The 19,240-nt window shown below is 56.9% G+C and overlaps 1 protein-coding gene across 9 annotated transcripts in view; it reads right to left on the bottom strand.

Annotated features, from left to right (window-relative positions):
- FGFR1 (fibroblast growth factor receptor 1) overlaps positions 1-19,240 on the bottom strand; it is a 55,154-nt gene that overhangs the window by 12,415 nt on the left and 23,499 nt on the right. For 3 of the 9 annotated variants that reach the window (XM_019514444.1, XM_019514442.1, XM_019514441.1), the window contains 6 exons: positions 14,977-15,240; positions 12,665-12,748; positions 12,100-12,275; positions 6,731-6,854; positions 1,479-1,669; positions 330-480 (listed from right to left, as the gene is read on the bottom strand). In XM_019514444.1, coding sequence (XP_019369989.1) covers positions 330-480; positions 1,479-1,669; positions 6,731-6,854; positions 12,100-12,275; positions 12,665-12,748; positions 14,977-15,240 — 990 coding nt within the window. The remainder of the gene's footprint in view (positions 1-329; positions 481-1,478; positions 1,670-6,730; positions 6,855-12,099; positions 12,276-12,664; positions 12,749-14,976; positions 15,241-19,240) is intronic. The other 6 variants (XM_019514440.1, XM_019514443.1, XM_019514445.1 and 3 more) reach the window with 3 other exon arrangements.

The raw sequence follows: 19,240 nt of genomic DNA, 5'->3' as shown, positions 1-19,240 counted from the left end.
CCCCCCCCCCCCGGACTCAGCTGTGCCAGGAAAAGCACAGTGGGAGTGCAAGGGGACAGCGGAGGGCTGAACAGCAGGATGCGGGAGTGGTTGAGATGCACCTATCGCATGTGTTTCATTAATACAGTGGGAGAGAGGCGGGAGGAAATGTCCAGGAGGGGAAGACAAACAAGGGACGCAGAGCACAAAACGAAGCCAGTCGCTCTGAGGATTTTTCCATGGCTGTTGGCACCAGAAATACAGCAGAAACAAGAGAGCCCAGAGTTTTGTTTTCCACCAGGAGGGACTGACTGTCCAAGTAAAATCCCAGTCAGTGTTCTTCAGTTTACCTTTTGCCATGGGTCTGGTGACAGTGAGCCACGCAGACTGGTTAGCCTCGCCAATATAATTGGAAACCTTACAAACATACTCCCCGCTCTCGGCCTCTGTCACATTATACAGGGTCAGCACCTCCGCATCAGAGCTATTAATTCCCGAATGCTAGAACAAACCAACAACACAGGAGTCACATTGAGATGGTCGGACATGGCAGCCCCCTGAACAACAGCAATCGCATTGCCCATGCCTTGGCCTTGGCAGAGGGCAAGTGGTTCAGCCCCTCTGCTCTGCTCCCCTAGTCAGGGCATCTGTGTGCAGGAGCACGAGTGTCTCGCATGCAGCTCCAAGGGGCCTGCGACACGAGGGAAGGCAGGTGGTGAGTCTGCAGGTTACAGTGAACCGGGGCCCCTGAGCATCCAGGCACCGGAGGAGCTAGTCCGAGACCCTGCAACCCCCTACCCGCTGTTTGAATGAACCAAGGAGCCCTGCCTCTGCCTCAGATCAATGCACATGCCCTGCTTGACAGGGAACAGATTTCCAAGCAGGGCACTTGGGCGGCCATAAAACCACCTGGGGAAAAGGACGCAGCAGGTCCGTTCAAGGGGCATGGACTGGTGACACTGCAGAGAGGCCAGTCGGCAGGGTTGATTTACCATCATCATGTGTGCCTGTGTTTTCTGCATGGGTTATTTTTAAAACAATCCTGGGGTGAACTGGTGTGACCCTCTCCCAGCTGGGCGCCTCTCGTAGCACGCAGCGCAAGGACCGCAGGTCCTCCCTAGCAGCCTGGTCCCTGCCACTTAGGACAACCCCAGACCTCACCCCCACCCTCCAGTTGGGTGCTTCAGAGGGCAATGCAAAGCCCTTTTCTGTTGAAGAGACCAGTGCCTGCCTGGCCCACCTCTGTCATGACCCTAATAGCATGGAGGAGAGGACCAACAGGGCCACCTGCCGTGCCTCGGCTCAGCCGCGCAGGAAACTGGCAGCTAGCCCAGGTACAGTGGAAGCAGACATCAATCCCCTGCCCGCTGCCGAAGCACTGGTTGCAGCCTAAATGGCCTCCCTCCCTGACTGGCTTCCACCTTCCTGGCCCAATCCCCAGGCGCCCCACCACAGCCATGACCAGAAGCCAAACCAACCCACCCAACACGAAGCCTCACCTTCAGGATCTGGACATAGGGCAGGTTATCAGGCCCAATCTTGCTGCCATTGACCTCGATGTGCTTCAGCCACTGGATGTGGGGCTGGGGGTCGCTGTAAACCTTGCACACAAACTCCACGTTGCTGCCCAGAGCCACTGTCTTGTTTGCGGGGAGCCCGGCTTGGAGGATGGGTCGGTGAGGGGACCTCTCTAGAAGAGATGGCAAGGCAGAGGATGAGGGCAGAGCAGCCAACCAGTCCAGCGAGTGAGTGAGGGGCAGCTTGGCCCCTGCCCCCAGACTCTCATGGCCACACTTTCTAGGTGAAAGCCCTGTGTCTCTTGTGGCATGGTGCACGCCACTGCTTCACGGGCAATCCTGCCTGAGGACCCCCGTGGAAGCTTTGTCTCGGCACGTCTTTGGATGCTTCTGTGTCCACCTCCTGCCCTGCCCCAGACTTGTCCTTCCCGCAGCATGCAAAACACTTCTCCCAGGACAGCTACAGAGCTCAGGGAGCAGAAAGCGCCCTCCGCGCAAGCGCTGAGCAGGCAGAGGCGCTGGGTATCGCTCCTCCAGCCCTGCTACCTTGGACTTCCTTGGATCTGGGCTACTGGTTGAAGCAGGTCATTTAAATCTAAAGCTGGGAGACGTGCCAGAGCCGCCACGAAACCCACTACGGCCCTCGCTACTGGTTTTGCGCGGCGGAGCAAATGCACGCAGGGTTGCAGGACCAGAGGGTCACTCTGAGCCCTAGGAGCTGCACAGTCTCTGATCTCATGCTGTGGACAACTTCTCTGAGCGAGACCCCAAAAGCACAGCCACTTCCCTGGCCTGGGGGAACAGAGCTGGCTCAGGCCCCATGAGCAGCCCCGGAGCCGCGCTAAGCACAGCTACGCGGGCTGGGCCCTCCCCCAGCCGCCCCTGCTCTGAACAGCCAGGCTTGCACGAGAGAGGGATGAAAAGTGAGCACAGCTCCCCAAAAACAAAGAGGATGAGGCAAGTGGCTGCTGCGAGGAAAGGCCCCGTTGCCGGCCACTACCTTCACATCTTTGCTTGGGACGTGACAAAGCCGGGATTAAGAAGTTACTTTTCCATTGCCAGAGGCCGGGGCCAAGATCTTTTTCATCCCAGCCAGTTGCTTATTAAAGATCCGAGGGGAAGGCTTCTGCAGCTGCCTTCCCTGCTAATCCCTCTTGCCGAGCGACCCCCTGCATCCCCCCATCATGCTCCATTTCCCGGAGCCGGTGTCACAGGGCTGGTGCTTCGCCTGCCAAGAGCTCCCCTCGCCTCATGCTCACCTGCGCCTTGAATTACACGGCAGGCTTTCTGCCCCTCCGCTCCTGCTCCTTACCCTGAGAGGTACAACCAGGGCTGGTCGGAGGGGGAAGCCAGAGACCAAGTAACTGCTTTTACTGGGCTGGAGAGAAAAGGAGCACGCAGCTGATGGGTCTAGAGGGGGCTGCCAGCAAAAAGCCTGGAGTTCCTTCCAGAGAGGGAGAAAAGCCTGGCGCTCCTTCCCAGACATCTCATCCTCTGGTAGGAAACCCACGGAGCCGGGGCTTCCTGCCGCGCTGTGGAGCGAAGCTACTCGGGCGCGAAGGAGCATCTCAGGTGGAGACAGGGGCCATAAAGTGTGCTGCGCAGTGGAGGGGATGGCGCAGGGCTCTTCCTCTGGCTCCTGCAAGCTGCTGGCCCGGCTCCTACATGCCACGAGCATGAACGAGAAGCGTGGCTGCATCGGAGGCCTGCTCCTTCTTGCACGCGCACACCTTCTCGTGTGCGAACTGCGCTCTCCCTGCTGCAGACCTCGGCCCTGCGTGTACATGCAGGAGGCGGCCTCGGAGAAGGCATTGCTCCCCCTCCCTCTTGCAGGGTGGTGGCAATGAGGAGGTGGACCCTGATGAGCAGCGAGCCCGCTGGCGTCTGGGACCCCTTCTTGCCTCGGTAGCCCGCCCCAGGGGACCGTGTGCCAGCTCACAGCCCTGCCGCAGAGACCTCCCCTCCATTGCAGGAGAGCCTTCCCCCTCCAAACATTCCTGGGCCTGAAGCCAAGCAAGTGATTAAGTGACAGACCAAAACAAGAGCCCCCTCCCCATTTGCCCCGTGGCCCATCAGGAGCAGGAGCGGGGAGGGAGGAGCGCGGCTGCTGCCAAGTAAGGCTGTTTCCGGCTGGAATAGCCATCAGTTCGCTCCCCGGCGGATGGGGCCAGCTCAGCCCCCTCGGCACAAACAAGCCGAGTGTCTGGAGCAGGGGAGGGGGCACGGACAGGTGAAATTCTTCTCCAGAAACTAAGGGGAGGGGGCTAAACATGGCTACCTATTCATCTGAGGTCAAAGGTCAAACAAACCTAATGAGGGCCTAGCCCGTTAACAAAGAGCCTGCCACTGTGGTGAGTGAGCATTAACAAACCCCTTTGTTCCCCTGGCTGACTATTCCCTTCAGTTTGCTCAGTGTAATCAAATTAAATCACATTTTTAATGGTTCATTTACTGGCATTTAGAACAACTCCACATGTGGAACTGCTCAGGCCAGCCTTCCCAGCTGGGAACGGCAGCTAATAAGGTGATTAAAAAAAAAAAAAAAAAAGTTTCTGTCTGGCCCGCAAAATTATTCCAACTAAAATTACTAAATAAAATTTGAAAAAAGAAAAAAGAAAAAAGCAATTGCCAGTTTTGAAGCAAACCTTTCGGGTTTGTCTTTGGGGGAGAAACTGGGTTGAGATGAGACCGAAAAAAAGACAGGTCTAATTAGAGCCTGAGCAAGAAGGGAAAACAACATCCACGGTCTGCTGAGGTGCCCGTGCTGTTCGCAGCACGGTGGTATCTGAGTGCCCCCTGCTAACCGCAGCTCCACAAACAAGCTCTCTTGCCCACCTGCAGGCGGGGAAAATGGAGGAGGCACGAGATTGCATTTTGCCCCGTGTCCCTGGGCGTGTATTTGCACACATGCACACAAGGAGCTTTGAGGAGGGAAGGAAAGGGCTTTGCATTGGGCTCGAGCACAGGAAGGCTCCTGGCCATTGTTCGCTGGCCTGAATAGGACAAGGCAGCGTTCCCGATAGCACCTGCTGTATTTCGGTTCCCCCCCAGGCGTGAGTGAGGCATTGGGGGCTGGCTCCATGCACAGCACTGGTGCTGAGCTCAGAGATAGCTCCTTGCCGTGCTTCTTTACAGCGCTCCTGTGAGATGCGGCTTCTCAGGGCTGGAGACAGCCAGAAGAGACCAGCAGCAGACATGAAGAATGGTGCAGACTAGCGCCAGGGTCGGACACGGCCTCATAACCTGAGCGGAGCAGTGGACTGCGACCTACTCGCAGGAACCAAAGAGACCCTCTGCTCCAGTTCTCCCCAAAGACAGTGATGCTGGAGGGCTAAGGGGAGTGAGGGCAAAGAAAATGGAAACCACTGCAAGCAAAACTGGAAAGGCCTGGAAATTCACACCAGCTGGAGGGACTGGTTCTTCCCCACCTCAAGCCGGGGTGGTCACGAATGAATGGAGAAGAGCAAATGTACTATCTGCAGTTCAGAATGGGGGAAGAAAAGAAATCCAGGCAACCATGAGCCCATAGCCTGACCTCATGAGCTTGCAAGACTCCAGCGGGAATTCTGATGGGGGAAAAGCAGTAAAAGACACAGAAGTAACAGAAAATGGAATAACATGCCATGGGGATTGCCAACAGTAGATCGTGCCAGGCTAAGTGGTGCCTGCCTTTGATAAGATAAATGATTTCCTAGATGCAGGAAATGCAGTAGATCTAATCTATCAGATGACTGCAAAGTACCTGCTATGTTGCCACATGATTAATTATTAGTTAAACTGGAGGAAATGGGATTAGTGGAAGAACTGCCAGGTGGGTGAAGAATGACTACAGGGGAGGTGGCAGCAGAGCATCGAAAGAGGACGTGTCAAGCTGTAAGAAGAGGTCACTGAAGGAGCTCCTAGGGGTAAGCCGTGGCAATGAGCCTGCTTGGTAGAAGTTTGGCACAAGAAACAAGAGGGTGTGGGTGAACATGGATGACAACACGCCGACAGGGGCAACATCCATTGGGAGATCGTGCAGAAAAATGTGGGCATCTGGTGCTGCAGCAACAGAAACAGGATGCTGTTCAGCAGCTCACGCTACAAGGGAATGTGCAGGGGCTGAACCACCAGCACTTCCACTGCAAGCTGGGAGCTCACCACCTGCACGTGACGGAGGTGGAAAAGACCTCAGCATGCGGGCTGGTCACAGGGTGATGCATGGATGTTAGGAGCTGGAAGGGACCTCACGAGATCATCAGGTCCAGCCCCCTTGCCCTTGGGATGAGGAGACACCAGTGCGATGTGGCTGTGCAAAAGGAAAATGCCTTTGCTAGAAGTATCAGGGGGAGAGGGAAATGCTAGTGCCTTGGTACAAAGCAGGGATGAGATCTCATCTGCAATCCTGGCTACTGCCGGGTCACCTGTGCTCCAGAAAGCTGAAGTGCAGTGGGAACAGGTGCAGAGAGGGGGAACTACGATCATCCAGGGAACGGCAAGCCTGTCTTGTGAGAGAAGGATGGAAGAGACTGGCTTGTTCAGTCTAGGAACAAAGAGGCTGGGAGGGAACAGGACTTCTCCCGATAAATACAGGGAGGAGGCAGCAGAGGTTTTGAAGCTGAAGGCCGGTGCAAGAACAAATGGGTATAAATAAAAAAAGCACAGCCTGGAAATCAGATGGCTCCTAACTCTCAAAAAGCTAAGGCTCCAAAACAGCCCCTCCACTAGCGGAAAACCGAACTCCTTGAAGATGGAGCTCAGTGACCAGGATTACACCACACAGCCGCTTCCAGTTCCTACAATGGCCACTAAACACCCTCAAGCTACTGCAGCTTGAGCCACAAAGCTCACAGAGATCCTCACCCACGGGGCTGGCTGCAGGGATGTGCCTAGGGGATACCGGTCCTCATCGCACAATGCCTGCCTTCCAAATGGGGTCATCGGTGCAGGAGCTCAGGTTCCCAGTTGCTGCTGCTTCTTCAGCTTCCAAGTCTGCACGAACACCTCCCCCTGGCCCCCAGCATCCCAGGGAGGGCCCTGTGACTGCCAAATGTGTGCACAGCAACACGAGGATCCCTGTGGCCAAGAAGCCCCTGATACTGCCAACAGTCTGCAAACCATAGTACCTCTGCTGTGTGAACAGGAGCACTGGGCACCTGCTGCCTCTGCTTCTGCCATGTGTTCGAACGCTTTCTTTGGCCCCCCACGAATACACTTTCCCCCTTCCTAGCCCAACCCGCCTCTGTTGTCCTCACCCACTACGTCGAGCTGGTAGGTGTGGTTGATGCTGCCATATCTGTTCTCCACGATGCAGGTGTAGTTGCCTTTATCGGACGGCACCACTGAGTCCATGATGATGCTCCAGGTGGCATACCGAACCTAGGGAGGCCAAGACAAAGCCAGTGCGGTGCAGTTATTATCCAACAGCTCTTACGTCTGCTTCTCCTGAGAGCTCAGGCGAGCAGGGCAGGGCCCTGGCCAGGTCAGGGCTGCACTGGACACAACCCATGCCTTCTCCCTCTAAAGCATGTCAAACCCATCCCTGACCCCTTGCCCTGTGTCACGGGCAGGGCATGAATATCACTCTGAGGTCACCTTTTCCCTTTGCTTGCAAAAGGCCAGTAATTGTTCCCAGCTGTCCCAGGCTGGGCTGGCCACAGAGACAGCTGCATCTGGAAACAGATGCCGTCCGCTGAGTATGGTGGGCGCAGCCTGCCCCCAACCAGCCCAGCGTGGTCCTTTTCTCTTCTAACATGGCAGGAGCAGAGCTGCCCTGCTCTAAGGTATCCAGCACCCCGCAAACAGGCTGTCCCAGCCAGCACTACTAGCCAGGAGGCCTCTGCCCCCCAGCTCCCCCACTGCATACATTGGAGTCCAGAGGTGCCAGGGCAGAAGTCAGGATATCCAGGGAGCAGAAGTGGGTGCCGTGCAATTCCAGAGGGCCTGTGGGATGAAATCTGAACCATCCACCCACCAGAGGCTAAACCAGGCAGCTCCCACGCTGCCCTGGGCCTTTGGCCCTGGCCGGTCCAACTCTGAAAAGCCCACGGCTCCCTCGCACCTCAGACAGGTGACTCCGAGCGGCGAGCCGTAATGAATGCGAGGATGTAATAAATGGAGCAGAGAGTCGTGACGTGGCTGAACTCCTGCTGTCTGTCCCTGGCAACTCACTAGACCTTGACGGGACACAGGCCAATGGCTGGATCTCATTTGTGCAATAAAATGCATGAGTCAGATGCTGGTGAATAATCCAGCCCCGCTCGCTGACGGAGCGTGGAGCAGAGAGCTGACTCAGACCGCCTCTCCAGCAGGATGGGGACCGGGTCTCCCTGGAGATCTGTGGCTCTTAATCACGGGCAGAGGAATCTTGCTACGTGAGGCAGTGGTGGCTGCGGCCTGGGCCTGATCCAGCCACATGGTGCTCCCTGCACCTGACCCTGATTCCTGTCTGACTGGTGGAGTCACCAAGTGGGACCTCCTGCTACCAGGAGCTGACATAGGAGGGGGTCCCACTGTCGCTCAGATGCAGGAGGTTAAACCCAGCGATGGTTAAGAACGCCTCGTCCCCACCCATGGCAGCACCCGTGTGGTTGGGCTGGTCTGCAAGCACCTTGCGGCGCATCAGCAGGCAGCGGTATCGCAAAGCAGGCATGCTAAGCCCTCCAGCTGCTCCAAAAGCCCCTCAAGGCCCAATATTCAGGTCACTTCAGGCTGGGGAAAGCCAAAATTAGTGGCTGCAAAAGGCTGTCGGAGAGACGCAGCGTCTCCACGGAGCTCCGTCACACTTAAACGGGAAAGGGTAATTATCTGGAAATGGTGCAGAACCCCCTCCAGATTGGTTTGAAACTCGGGTAATTATCTGATGCGTGAACTGAGCCTCATTAAACCACTACTGATTCCTCCTGAGACTCTGGCCAGATGCTCAGGTTTCGGAGGAGGAGGAGGAAGAAGGACAGAGCTTCCCTGAAGGCGCTCTGAGAGGCATCCTGCTGATGCAGGGGTCTGGGCCACGGAGCAGTGACGGCCGTGCTGCCCTGCTGAATCCTTCAGCACCTCCTGTTCTCCTGGCAGCTCGGGAGAGGTGGTCCAAAGCCCGAGGACAGCACTGCAGCATCAACTGCTGTGTTGCCTTGGGCACTGTCATGGGTGCAGCCAGGTGATTTTCCCGCCTGTTCGGAGCTCAGAAACAAGGGAGAAAGGGTGCCCCAGAAAGCACAGGGTGGCTCTGCCAGTCAGGGCAGCTCCATGCTAGGTGGGTGACTGCCTGCTACGGTCTCTTGTGGCGACTGGCCGCCCTGGGAGGCTGCTCTGCTGACCCCAGCTCCTCTTCTCGCCACATAGGAATCAGAGATCTGCCCCTGCCCAGCTCCCTATGCACTTGCTCCACGTGCCTATTTTTCTCTGCTTCTGGATTCATAGATCCCTAGATGCTGGGGTCTGAAGGGACCTCAACAGATCATCGAGTCCAACCCCCGCCCTGGGCAGGAAAGAGCGCTGGGGTCAGGTGCCCCCAGCCAGGTGCCTGTCCAGCCTTGTCTTGAAGACCCCCCCAGGGCAGGGGAGAGCACCACCTCCCTTGGTAGCCCCTTCCAGATTCTGGTCCCCCTTACCATGAAGAAGTTTTTCCTGATGTCCAGCCTAAATCTGCTCTCTGTCAGTTTGTGACCATTGTTCCTTGTTACCCCAAGAGGCGCCCTGGGGAACAGAGCATCTCCCATCCCTTGCTGCGTCCCCCTAATGAATGTGTAGGCGGCCACAAGGTCCCCTCTTGGCCTTCTCTCACGGAGGCTGAAGAGGTCCAGGTCCCTCAGTCTCTCCTCATAGGGCTTGGCCTGTAAGCCCCTACCCATATGAGTGGCCTCCTCTGGACCCTCTCGAGGTTATCCACATCCTTCTTGAAGTACGGTGCCCAAAACTGGACGCAGTGCTCCTACTGCAGTCTGACCAATGCCGCAGAGAGGGGAAGTATCACCTCCTTGGATCTATTTGTTGTGCACCTGCTGATGCACAATAAAGCACGCTTGGCTTTGCTGGTGATTTCGTCACGCTGACGACTCACGTTCATCTTGGAGTCCACAATGACTCCACGATCCCTTTCCGCTTCTGTGCTGCTGAGAGGGTCACTTCCCAGCCAGTCGGTGTGCTGGATATTTTTGTGCCCTAGGTAAAGCACTCTGTGCTCATCCTTGTTGTACTGAATCCTACTGTGTACTGCCCGCTTTTCTAACCTGTCCAGGTCTGCCTGCCATCGTTCCCTACCCTCCGGAGTGTGCACTTCACCCCACACTTTAGCATCATCTGCAAACTTGGACAGAGCACACTTCACAGCCACATCCAAGTCACTGATGAAGACATTGAAGAGTACGGGTCCAAGGACCGAGCCCTGCGGGACCCCGCTGCCCACGTCCTTCCAGGTCGATACCGACCGGTCTGCTACCGCTCTCTGGGTGCGACTGCTAAGCCAATTTACCACCCACTGGACTGTGTAATCATTTGTCACAGCCTCTTAAATTTATTTATGAGAATAGGATGAGATACCATATCAAAGGCCTTGCTAAAGTCCAAGAAAACAACATTCACCTCTACTCCTGCGTCTAAGCATTTTGTGACCCTGTCATAAAACGAAACCAGATTGGTCAGGCATGAGCTATCTCCTATGAATCCAGGCTGGTTTTTCTGCTGCATTATTTGTCCTGCTAGACTCCCACAAATACGATCCTTCTTAATCTTTTCAAAGACCTTTCCAAGGTTGGAGGTGAGACTGACTGGGCTAGAATTACTCGGATCCTCCTTCCTCGCCTTCTTGAAAATAGGCACCACACTTGCCCTTTTCCAGTCCTCTGGGACCTGACCCGAGCACCACGAGCGCTCGAACAGCTGTGCCAGTGGTTCTGATACGACACCGGCCAATTCCTTCAGTACCCTGGGATGCAGCTCATCCGGACCCGCCGACTCGAACACATCCAGTCCATCCAAGTGACGCTGCACCAAGTCAGCGTCGAGGGCTGGTGGGCTGGTGTCCCTCTGATGCCCACCCAAGAACCCATTAGAAGACTTGTCTTGAGCCCTGTTCAGGAACACCAAAGCTAAAAACTCATGGAAGAGCTCAGCCGTGTCCCTCCTGTCTGTCACTACTTTCTCCTGCTTGTTCAGTAGGGGTCCTATGCTGCCCTGCGCCTTCCTTTTATGCCCTACATACCTAAAAAAAAGACTTTTTAATTTGTGTTGCCAGCCTCAGCTCCGTAGTTGCTTTTGCCCTTCTAACTGCCTCCCTGCAAGTGCAGGCCAAATAAGTGTACTCCTCCTTGGTAGCTCCCCCCTGCTTCCACTGCCTATATGCCTCTTTTTTGCCCTTACGCTCCCCTGGATTTCCCTGTTTAGCCACGGAGGTTTTTTGGCTCCTTTCCCCCTTTTCCCTCATACAGGGATAGTCTCCCTCTGTGCCCGAAGGATCGCTTCCTTTAGGAATGACTACCCGTGCTGGACTCCCATCTTGCCAATACTCTCCTCCTGCAGTGCGTCATTGACTACACTCCTGAGCACACTGAAGTCAGCCGTCCTAAAGTCAAGCACTTCCACCCTACGACTTATCTTTCCCACCTTACGCCGTATGGTGAATTCGATTGATTGGTGGTCACTGTCCCCAAGATGCCCACGAATCTGCATCTCCCCTACCAGGTCTTCCCTCGTAGCCAACACAAAATCCAGTAAGGCATTGCTCCTAGTGGGACCGTATACCTCCTGCATTAGGTGAAGGTCCTGTACGCAGGTTAAGAACCAATGTGAATGGCTGGGTTTGGCTGACCGCTCCTCCCAGCAGATGTCCGGGTAGTTTAGTTCCCCCATGACAACCACATCCCTAGACTGTACGGCCTCCGAGAGCTGCCACAAGATTTCCAAGTCTAGATCTCCTCTTGGTGTGGTGGTCTGTAGCAGACCCCCACCGCCAAGTCCCTTCCTCCCCGCCCCAACCTCCATGTTTCCTAACCCACAATACCTCAACCTTCTCCTCCTCTGGTCCCATTTTGATTAGGGTAGATGTATAATGCTCCTTTACACAGACAGCAAGCCCGTCCCCTTTCCTCCCTACTTTGTCCCTTCTGTACAACCTGTAGCCCTCAATGTGTACTGCCCGGTCATGGGTAGGGTCCCACCAGGTTTCCGTTAGCCCCACTAAATCAAAGTTATTATCTGCAAGCAGAAGGGTGAGTTCTTCCTGCCTGTTCCCCACGCTCCTAGCATTAGTATAGAGGCACTTGAGCCCCCCAAATGGTGCCTTTTGTGCCCCCCAGTTCTGATGCCCAAAGGGCCCCTTGGTACTTACCTGGGGAGTACTGCTGCATGTCTCGCTTTTTGTAGGTTCTAGACTCTCTCCATCTCGTGCCTCCCCATCCCCTGTCATACTTAGTTTAAAGCCCGACGTAGGAGGTCAGCCAATGGATGCAATGCCCTAATGCTCTCCAGCCATCCTGACCCCACGACCATCAAACTCCAAGGGTTGCATGGATAGGACGGCTATGCAATACCACTTAGCTCCAAGCACCGGGATCCCATCCCACAGCGTGTACCCTCCAGAGCACTTGGCTGTGCCATGGCCCCTGGGCCTGGCTACAGGGATGAGTACCTTATATCCACCGATGCGGTGGTCGGGCTTGAACTCCTTGCCGTTCTTCAGCCAGCGCAGCGTGGGGTTGGGTGTCCCACCTGACGGGCACCTGAACTTCACCGTCTTGGCAGCTGGGACTGCATGGAGCTTCTTCTCCATCTTCTCAGGATATGTCCAGTATGGAGCCACGGCGTCTGGATAGAGACAGGCAACTCAGTGTGGGGGCTGGAAGGGGGAACCCCGTGGACACCGCAGTAGGCTACGGGCACTCGGTACCCGGCTGCAGAGGCCGTGCGCAGGGCTTTGGCAGCAGGGCCACGCTGAGAGCGGGGTGCCTCCCTACCCCCACCCCATGCTCTGGGCCGAGCTGCAGAACGGAGCTCAGTGGCTGCCAAAGGGTGAACGCTGAAATGTCCAGGAAAGGGGGAAAGAGGGACCAAGACAGCCCAAGTGGGAGCTCAGATATGCAAGAGCTGTGGCTGCTCCTCTATCAGCTCTCCCCACAGGCCCCCTTAGCTGGAAAGTCTCCCAATGCCCTCCTGCCCCTACAAGGCAGAGGGGCTGCCCCAGGCCTGGCACGTACGGTTCTCCTTGGTGTTGTCGGCCTCCTTCTCCTCAGAGGAGGAGTCATCATCGTCGTCGTCATCCTCCGCCGACGGAAGGGCATCTGGAAGGGAAGACACGGGCTCCTGAATTTGACTGTCCCCCGTCCCTGTTTATCTCCTACAGCAGGGACGGCCTGTGTCCCTTCACCCTCCTGCCCTGGCCTGCCCCAGGGGTGAGCTCAGCTGTGAGCCTCCTGTGCCAGCTCCCCTAGGGACACCTTACTGAGATGAGGCAGGGACAGGCTGGGACAAGCCCATCCCGGGAGTCTTTGCAGGGCTTGTTCCACCCACCAAAGAGATGCCCAGGGGGCAGCCGGTCTGGGGAAGCCATTCCTCCCTATCACAAGTGCAGCAAAGCAGGCAGGCACCTGCTAAGACAAGTCCCTCCAGGGCCCAGAGTGGCCCAGAGGAGCCAAACTCAGGAAGGCAGACAGTTAAGAGCTGTGAATAACACAGCTTCTCATCCCCTCCCCTCTGGGCGGTGCTGGGTAAGGGTGAGACCTGATGCACAGACTCCTGGAGCGACAGCTGAGATCCTTCAGGCACGCAGCAACCCCACCGATCAGCAGGGCCATGTCTCCTTTGGGTCCAGGGGAAGGGGTCACGTGGACTGCACAACCCATCCCCATCCCACCCCTCCATGTCATGCACCATGCTGACAGCACCCAGCTCACCAGCCATGGGTCTCTGGGCACCCCCAGCCTGTGCTAGGCTTTCTCAGCATGTTTCATAGCTGCTAGGGGCTAGAAGGGACCCTACGGATCATCGGGTCCAGCCTCCCTGCGCTTGCGCAGGTCTGAGGCCCTGTCTTCCAAAAAGGGCCGTGACAGTGCCTCCACCCTGGCACGGTGACCCTCCAGGGTACGAGAACTACTGGCGTAGATCACTTCAGTTAGCAAAAGGCCATGCCAAACCACAGCTATTGCTAGCCTGGCTGCAGTCCCAGGTCAGGGAGCTTTAATCACAGGCTGGCCTGGGCTGGGTCACTCACACCCAGACCTCTGGGCATTGGAAGGTCACGACTGTGTCCCTTTCCTGGCTAAGTAAACAAGTGACCGCCTGTGTCCTCCCGCACACGGTGGTACTGGCCAAGCCTGCCAGGAGGGGAGAGCAGGGTGGGTCACAAAGGAACAGGGGCCAAGCTGAAGGCCGAGTCCCCCAGCAGCTGCGTGGGGTGGGGAGCTGAGCTGGCAGCACATCTGAGATGTCCACCATTTGCTTCCAAAATGACCGCTCGCCCCCCCTTCTCCCGCCACTTGCTGACTCTGCTTTGGCAACAGCTGCTCAGGCGCCAGCCGCCCCTCCTCACAACACCGCCCCATTGTTTCAGGGTCAGCTCTCCTGCGGAGGCTGGGTCTCCTGCGATCGCCTCCCGCACGGCTTGTGCCATACGAGGTCTGCGCCCCAGGCCTGCGGGGCGCCGCAGAAGATAGAGCAGAGCAGCCCACGCAATGCGCCGCAGGCCCAGAGAGACCCAGCTGGCTTTCCCTGCATGGAGGACAGCCCCCGGGCTGCCTTCTCCTGCGTGGCCACGGTGGCAAGAGTTAAGACAGGCGCATGGGCACGCAACATGTTCCCAGCTCTCCAGAGGTTTTGAGCCCAGTCAGAAGAGACCCCGAGGCAGGCAGAGGTGTCTGTGCTGCTGACCTACCCCTCTTTCCTCCGGGATCCAGCCAGCCCGGCAATGGCTCTGAATTCTTTCGCATGCACCTTCCAGCATCCTTTGGCCCTGACTGAGAAACAACCCAGCCAGTGCTGAGGACAGTGAAGGAAAAGGCAGCTGATTTCATTACCCTTGTGCTCCTCCCGTCACACCACAGGAGGGTTGGCCCCATGGGAGAAGAGGCTGAAGCAACAGATCTGCCCCGTGGGACATCTGCCCATGGGTTGCTGGGGGAAGGGGGCTGCCCAACTCCTACAGCGACCATGGCAAGGAATCCAGCCCGCCGCTAATGGGCAGCTTTGCAGTCTCGTGGCACAGAGAACGCATGGCTTTTGCTGGAACGCCACGTGGCAGCTGGGGCCGTGGGCTGGTCGTGAGCAGGGGCTGGTGTTGGCTGCGCTTCACTTTGAAAACCTTAGGGCCCTTTGACCTGTGCTTCCAGACTCGCTCTGCTCCGCCAGAGCGGAGTCACCTGTTCCGTATGCGTTTGTGCACACACCCAAAGGTGATTCGCACACGCACCCATTGCACAAATGCATCCACACACAGGTTATCTGCTTCCTGCTCTACAGCCAGACAGCTGGGCTGCATCTTCCCTTGGTGCCCAGCCCCAGGGCTGCTACGAACCTGAAACATTAACGGAGAAGTAGGTGGTCTCGCTCCCCGAGGGGCTGTTGGTCATGCAGGCATAGAGCCCAGAGTCCTCGGGCACAGCGTCCCTGACCTCTACCTCCTCCCCGGTGATGCGCGTGCGGTTGCTCTCCAACAGCTGGACTCCGTTGCGCACCCAGTTGATGCTCTGGACGTCATCCCGCAGCCGGCAACGCAACTGGAGGAGGTCGCCTGGGTGAGCCGAGTACGACTCCACGTCAATTTTCGCTTTGGGCAGAACTGGAAGAGTTAGGAGAGAGAGAGAGAAATAGAGACAGAAGGGAACCATGCTGCGCAGGGGCCTTTATGGGGGGTTGTAGCGAGGGTCCGTGCCCAGCCAGCAACGGGCTGCGGCCAGTCAATCCAGCTGCGGTGCCAGGCATTGCATGAGGGCTGTGGCGGGCCTGAGCTGGGGCGGACAGAGTGCTGAGGAGCATTCAGCCCCTTTGCTAGTCTCACCTACCTGTTAGCTTGACAAGCGCAACAGCTGGCAGGCTGGGCAGGCAGCCCGCAGAGCAAGGTGGTGGGGGCCGCAGAAGGGAAGAAGAGGCAGAGGTTAAAAGCAATGGCGCCAAGATTAGAGCATTTCACTTCCATTTCATAACCCAGACATTTGCAAAGAGTCCGGGCTCGGCATGCGCCCTTTGACCTGTCCCCAAGCACACGCAGCCGTGCTGCTGCTGCTGTGGGGGAGACTGGTGACAGCCAGTGTTTTCAAAGGCAGGCAGGGCATTTGGAGGCCCAAGCTTAGGCACCTCGTGTCAGATGGTTGGGGCTGGAGCTGTCCTGAACAGCAGCCCTCTTTGAGGGGACTCTAGCTGGGTGCCCCGAATTACAGGCCACCTGAAAGCCTTGCCTTGTGCATGTCTCCATCCCACACTCCAGCAGCTGAGAATCCCCCACCCACCTCACAGGCCGCATGCAGAGCCTACGCTGGGACTGGTCTCCCCTCGCTTGCATTCCTGCAAAGCTGTGAGCAGGCAGGCAGCGAAGCAGGCCAGGGCTCATGCCGCCTGATCGTCACTTTGGTTAGAGCATGTGGGGAGGGGGGTGTCGGTTAAGGGGGCCGCGTACAGACAGAAGCTGGAGGGGTGAATGCTTTTGCAGTAGGACGGCTGGGAAAGGTCAGCTCAGGGGAGCCTCCAGTGCAACAGGTGCCGGTCAGGGTACTCCACGTGCCCGACGCGATTGGGATGGGAGGGCTGCAGCTGCCGTCCAGCGCAGCATCTGCTGGAGCAGCACAAAGGTTCTTTCTCTTCGTTCCCAGACTCTCCTCCTCTATTTGATCTATCCGCTCCCCACTACATGAGCTCCCATCTGACCACTCGTGGGGCGAAAGGATGGGCCTTGAGGACGGCGTCCCACCCCCTCCTGCCAGCGAGGCCGTGGCTCAGAGATCTCTCTCCAGGTCCGTGTCCAGCATTCCCGGGCATAAGAGCCCCCAGGGACCTCCACCTTCGGAGCAGCTGCCTCCTAGCTCCAGGGAAGCTTCGATGCTGCTCAGGATGGCTCCAGTGTAGAAGCAGCACCTGAGGCTGAACGCTGCTGCGTCAGAGCCGGTCATCTCTCATTTGAGAGCAGTGCTACCAAGCACCAGAGGCAGCATGGAGGCCTGCTAGCTCCTGCTCCCCGGCCCCAAGCACCAGAAACCAGGAGCAGCCTGGGCAGGGGAGACTTCGCTTTTAGACCCTCGCTCCTCCCAGGTGCTGCAGCTCTGTGTTGGTCTCCCTGATGAGACTCCGTGCAGATCTGTTCGAGGCAGTGCAGCTCCAGGACATGGGAGCGGAAAGGTTGCAAGGGGAGCCTATGCAGGCGGGGGCAGACCCTGGCCGTGTCAGGAAGAGCTGCCCCCTTTGTCACCGGGGGGTGCGGGCTAGGTCTCCAGGGCCCAGTAAGCTGGTTGAAGTCCTGTAGTCAGTCTCTGAATGGCTGAGAATGACCCTCCTCAACCCCCGGCCAACACCCCAGCATCGGTCCTGCTCCCACCTGCCTGCTGGGCCTTCGGGTCCCTTCACTGGGCAACGTGGAACCTGCGAGCAAGCCCTCCACCTGGGCGCATCCGGCTCCCTGCAGCCCCCACAAGTCTCCAAGACGATATTGTCACAGCGTGTGCACCCATCACACAGACAAGAGCCGTTTGGCTGTACTATTAGCAACGCGCAGTCGTGCCCTCCCTCCCCCCAGAACCAGTTCAGCAGGGGCAGCGGTGCGGGCCCCATCTCTCATCTCAGCCCCACACTTAGCAAGCTGCCTTCCCCTGCCCTCCCCGACAGCCGGCTATGCGTAGAGCTGGCAGGCAAGCGGCATGCTACAGGTGGCTTATCAGCTCCACACCCCTGGAGCTCCCAGGGAGGAAGCCAAACACTGCGGACATCAGACCCAAAGCCTGGGCCAGCAAATCTGGCAGTGCAGCAATCACAGGACAGCAAAGAAAAAATGTTCACTTGCCACAGAGAGCACAGAGAAACCCACAGTCCTTGTCCCCACCACAGCACTACTCAGGGGCTCTTGCAATCCTGCCACTACCACCAGCTTGCAACCCTGCTGCTACCTCGTTTACCCGCTGTGGCCCAGCCTGGCCAACGGCTGTCCAAGCAGTCGCAACCGCTTCACCCTCTTCCAGGTCTCTCAGATCAGCACAAAGGGCCGTCTGCTGCTCTCCCCAGGAAACGGTAGTCCAGGCGGAGGCAGGAGAGTCTTTTGGGTAAAGGGCGAGTGACAGCAGTCACAGCACAGACCTACAGGCTTCACCTGCGGGACAAGCAGGCTTCCTTCCAGGGACAGAGACCCTGAGGAGGAGAGGCTCAAACCCAACGTGAGTGCAAGGTAAAAAAGCAGCTGCTAGCCTAACTCCATGTGACCATGTGCTCTGTGCTAGAGGAGTTCAGAAAGGGAGGTGGATGGAAAAATCACAATCCACCCAAGCCAAGGACTCCAGCAGAGATGATCTGGAAACGTTTAAGCATCAGCTGAGCTGGTACATGCACGCGCATGCGCATGCACACCCACACACACGTGCGTCTCCACTGCTGTGCTGTGGAAGCTGAATGGGAAAGGGAGACGCCCGCTCAAATACCACAACTGCCCAGTGTTACCGGGCAAGGAGGGGTCTTGCAGGCGTCCACACCCGCTTCCAGGGCTCAGACTGCACCCAGGGGTGCGTGGAGCTTGCCACCCGCTGGCCACTCCCATGTTCTCATAGGAGAGGCAGCATGGCCTAGTGGCTCTGGCACGGGCCCCTGGGGCACAATTGCCTTTTGGGGGCCCTGTGTCAATGTTTGGGGACATCCACGCCCCAGCAGCCTTGAGACTGCTCCAGACTGTTTCACCTCCTTGCATTATAGTTGGGGCCCCGAACTGCCCCACTGGCACTGCCCTGACACCAGCCCGCGTGGCTGCAACCTCAGAGCCTTTTGTCCTGCTCCCAGCTCTCCAGCCACCATTTGAACCTGCCTGCACGCACTCTTGAACCAGCTTAGCCAAATCAATGCGCACCCCAGAGCTCAGAATTGGCTATGCTGGTTTAAAGGTCCATACACAAAGCTGTACTAGCTGAACCCAGGCCTAACTAATTAACTAGATGATATGCATGAGGAAGTTGCACCCGTTTAACCAAACTTAAGCCTCTGGTTCTATATAGCTTTACTGGTGCAACTCCTTCTTTGGACAATGATTTTGATTTAACTGGTTCTTAGTAAACTTCGGTTAAGCCTAGATAACAACATTGACAAGAAACATGTGCACTGGTCTTGATGAATGGGCTTACAACGATACCTTTAATTAAACTAGAGCAATTTGGCATGTACAGACCCTAATTCGTCGGGTCTGTTTTAGGGCAGAGCCTGTCACCACATTCACGTACAGCTCTTTGAATAGTAAGGCCCCGATCTTCCCAGCTGGGGCCATTTTGGCTCCGCTGTGATGCTATATAGCAGGGGTGGGCAAAATGTGGCTCACGGGCCAAATGCAGCCTGCCAGGCCATTTTATCCAGCCCGCAGGGCCCCTAAAAATTTAGAAAATTAATATTTATCTACCCCTGGCTGCCTGTCATGCGGCCCTCGATGGCTTGCCAAAACTCAGTAAGCGGCCCTCCACCCAAAATAATTGCCTGCCCCTGCTTAATTTATAAATCACATCTCCAGAAATCTGCTTTAAAAATCAAAACAAGGAATAACCTACTTGCAAACTTGCAGGCTCCACTTGAGGTGCCAATGCCTCAATGCTACATTCATCTGCTCT

This window comes from Gavialis gangeticus, unplaced genomic scaffold (assembly GCF_001723915.1).
Source record: "Gavialis gangeticus isolate Ggan-Ray unplaced genomic scaffold, GavGan_comp1, whole genome shotgun sequence".
Classification (NCBI taxonomy): Eukaryota; Metazoa; Chordata; order Crocodylia; family Gavialidae; genus Gavialis; species Gavialis gangeticus.
The sequence above is the reverse complement of the archived record's forward strand: the minus strand, read 5'-3'. Positions and strand labels throughout refer to the sequence as shown.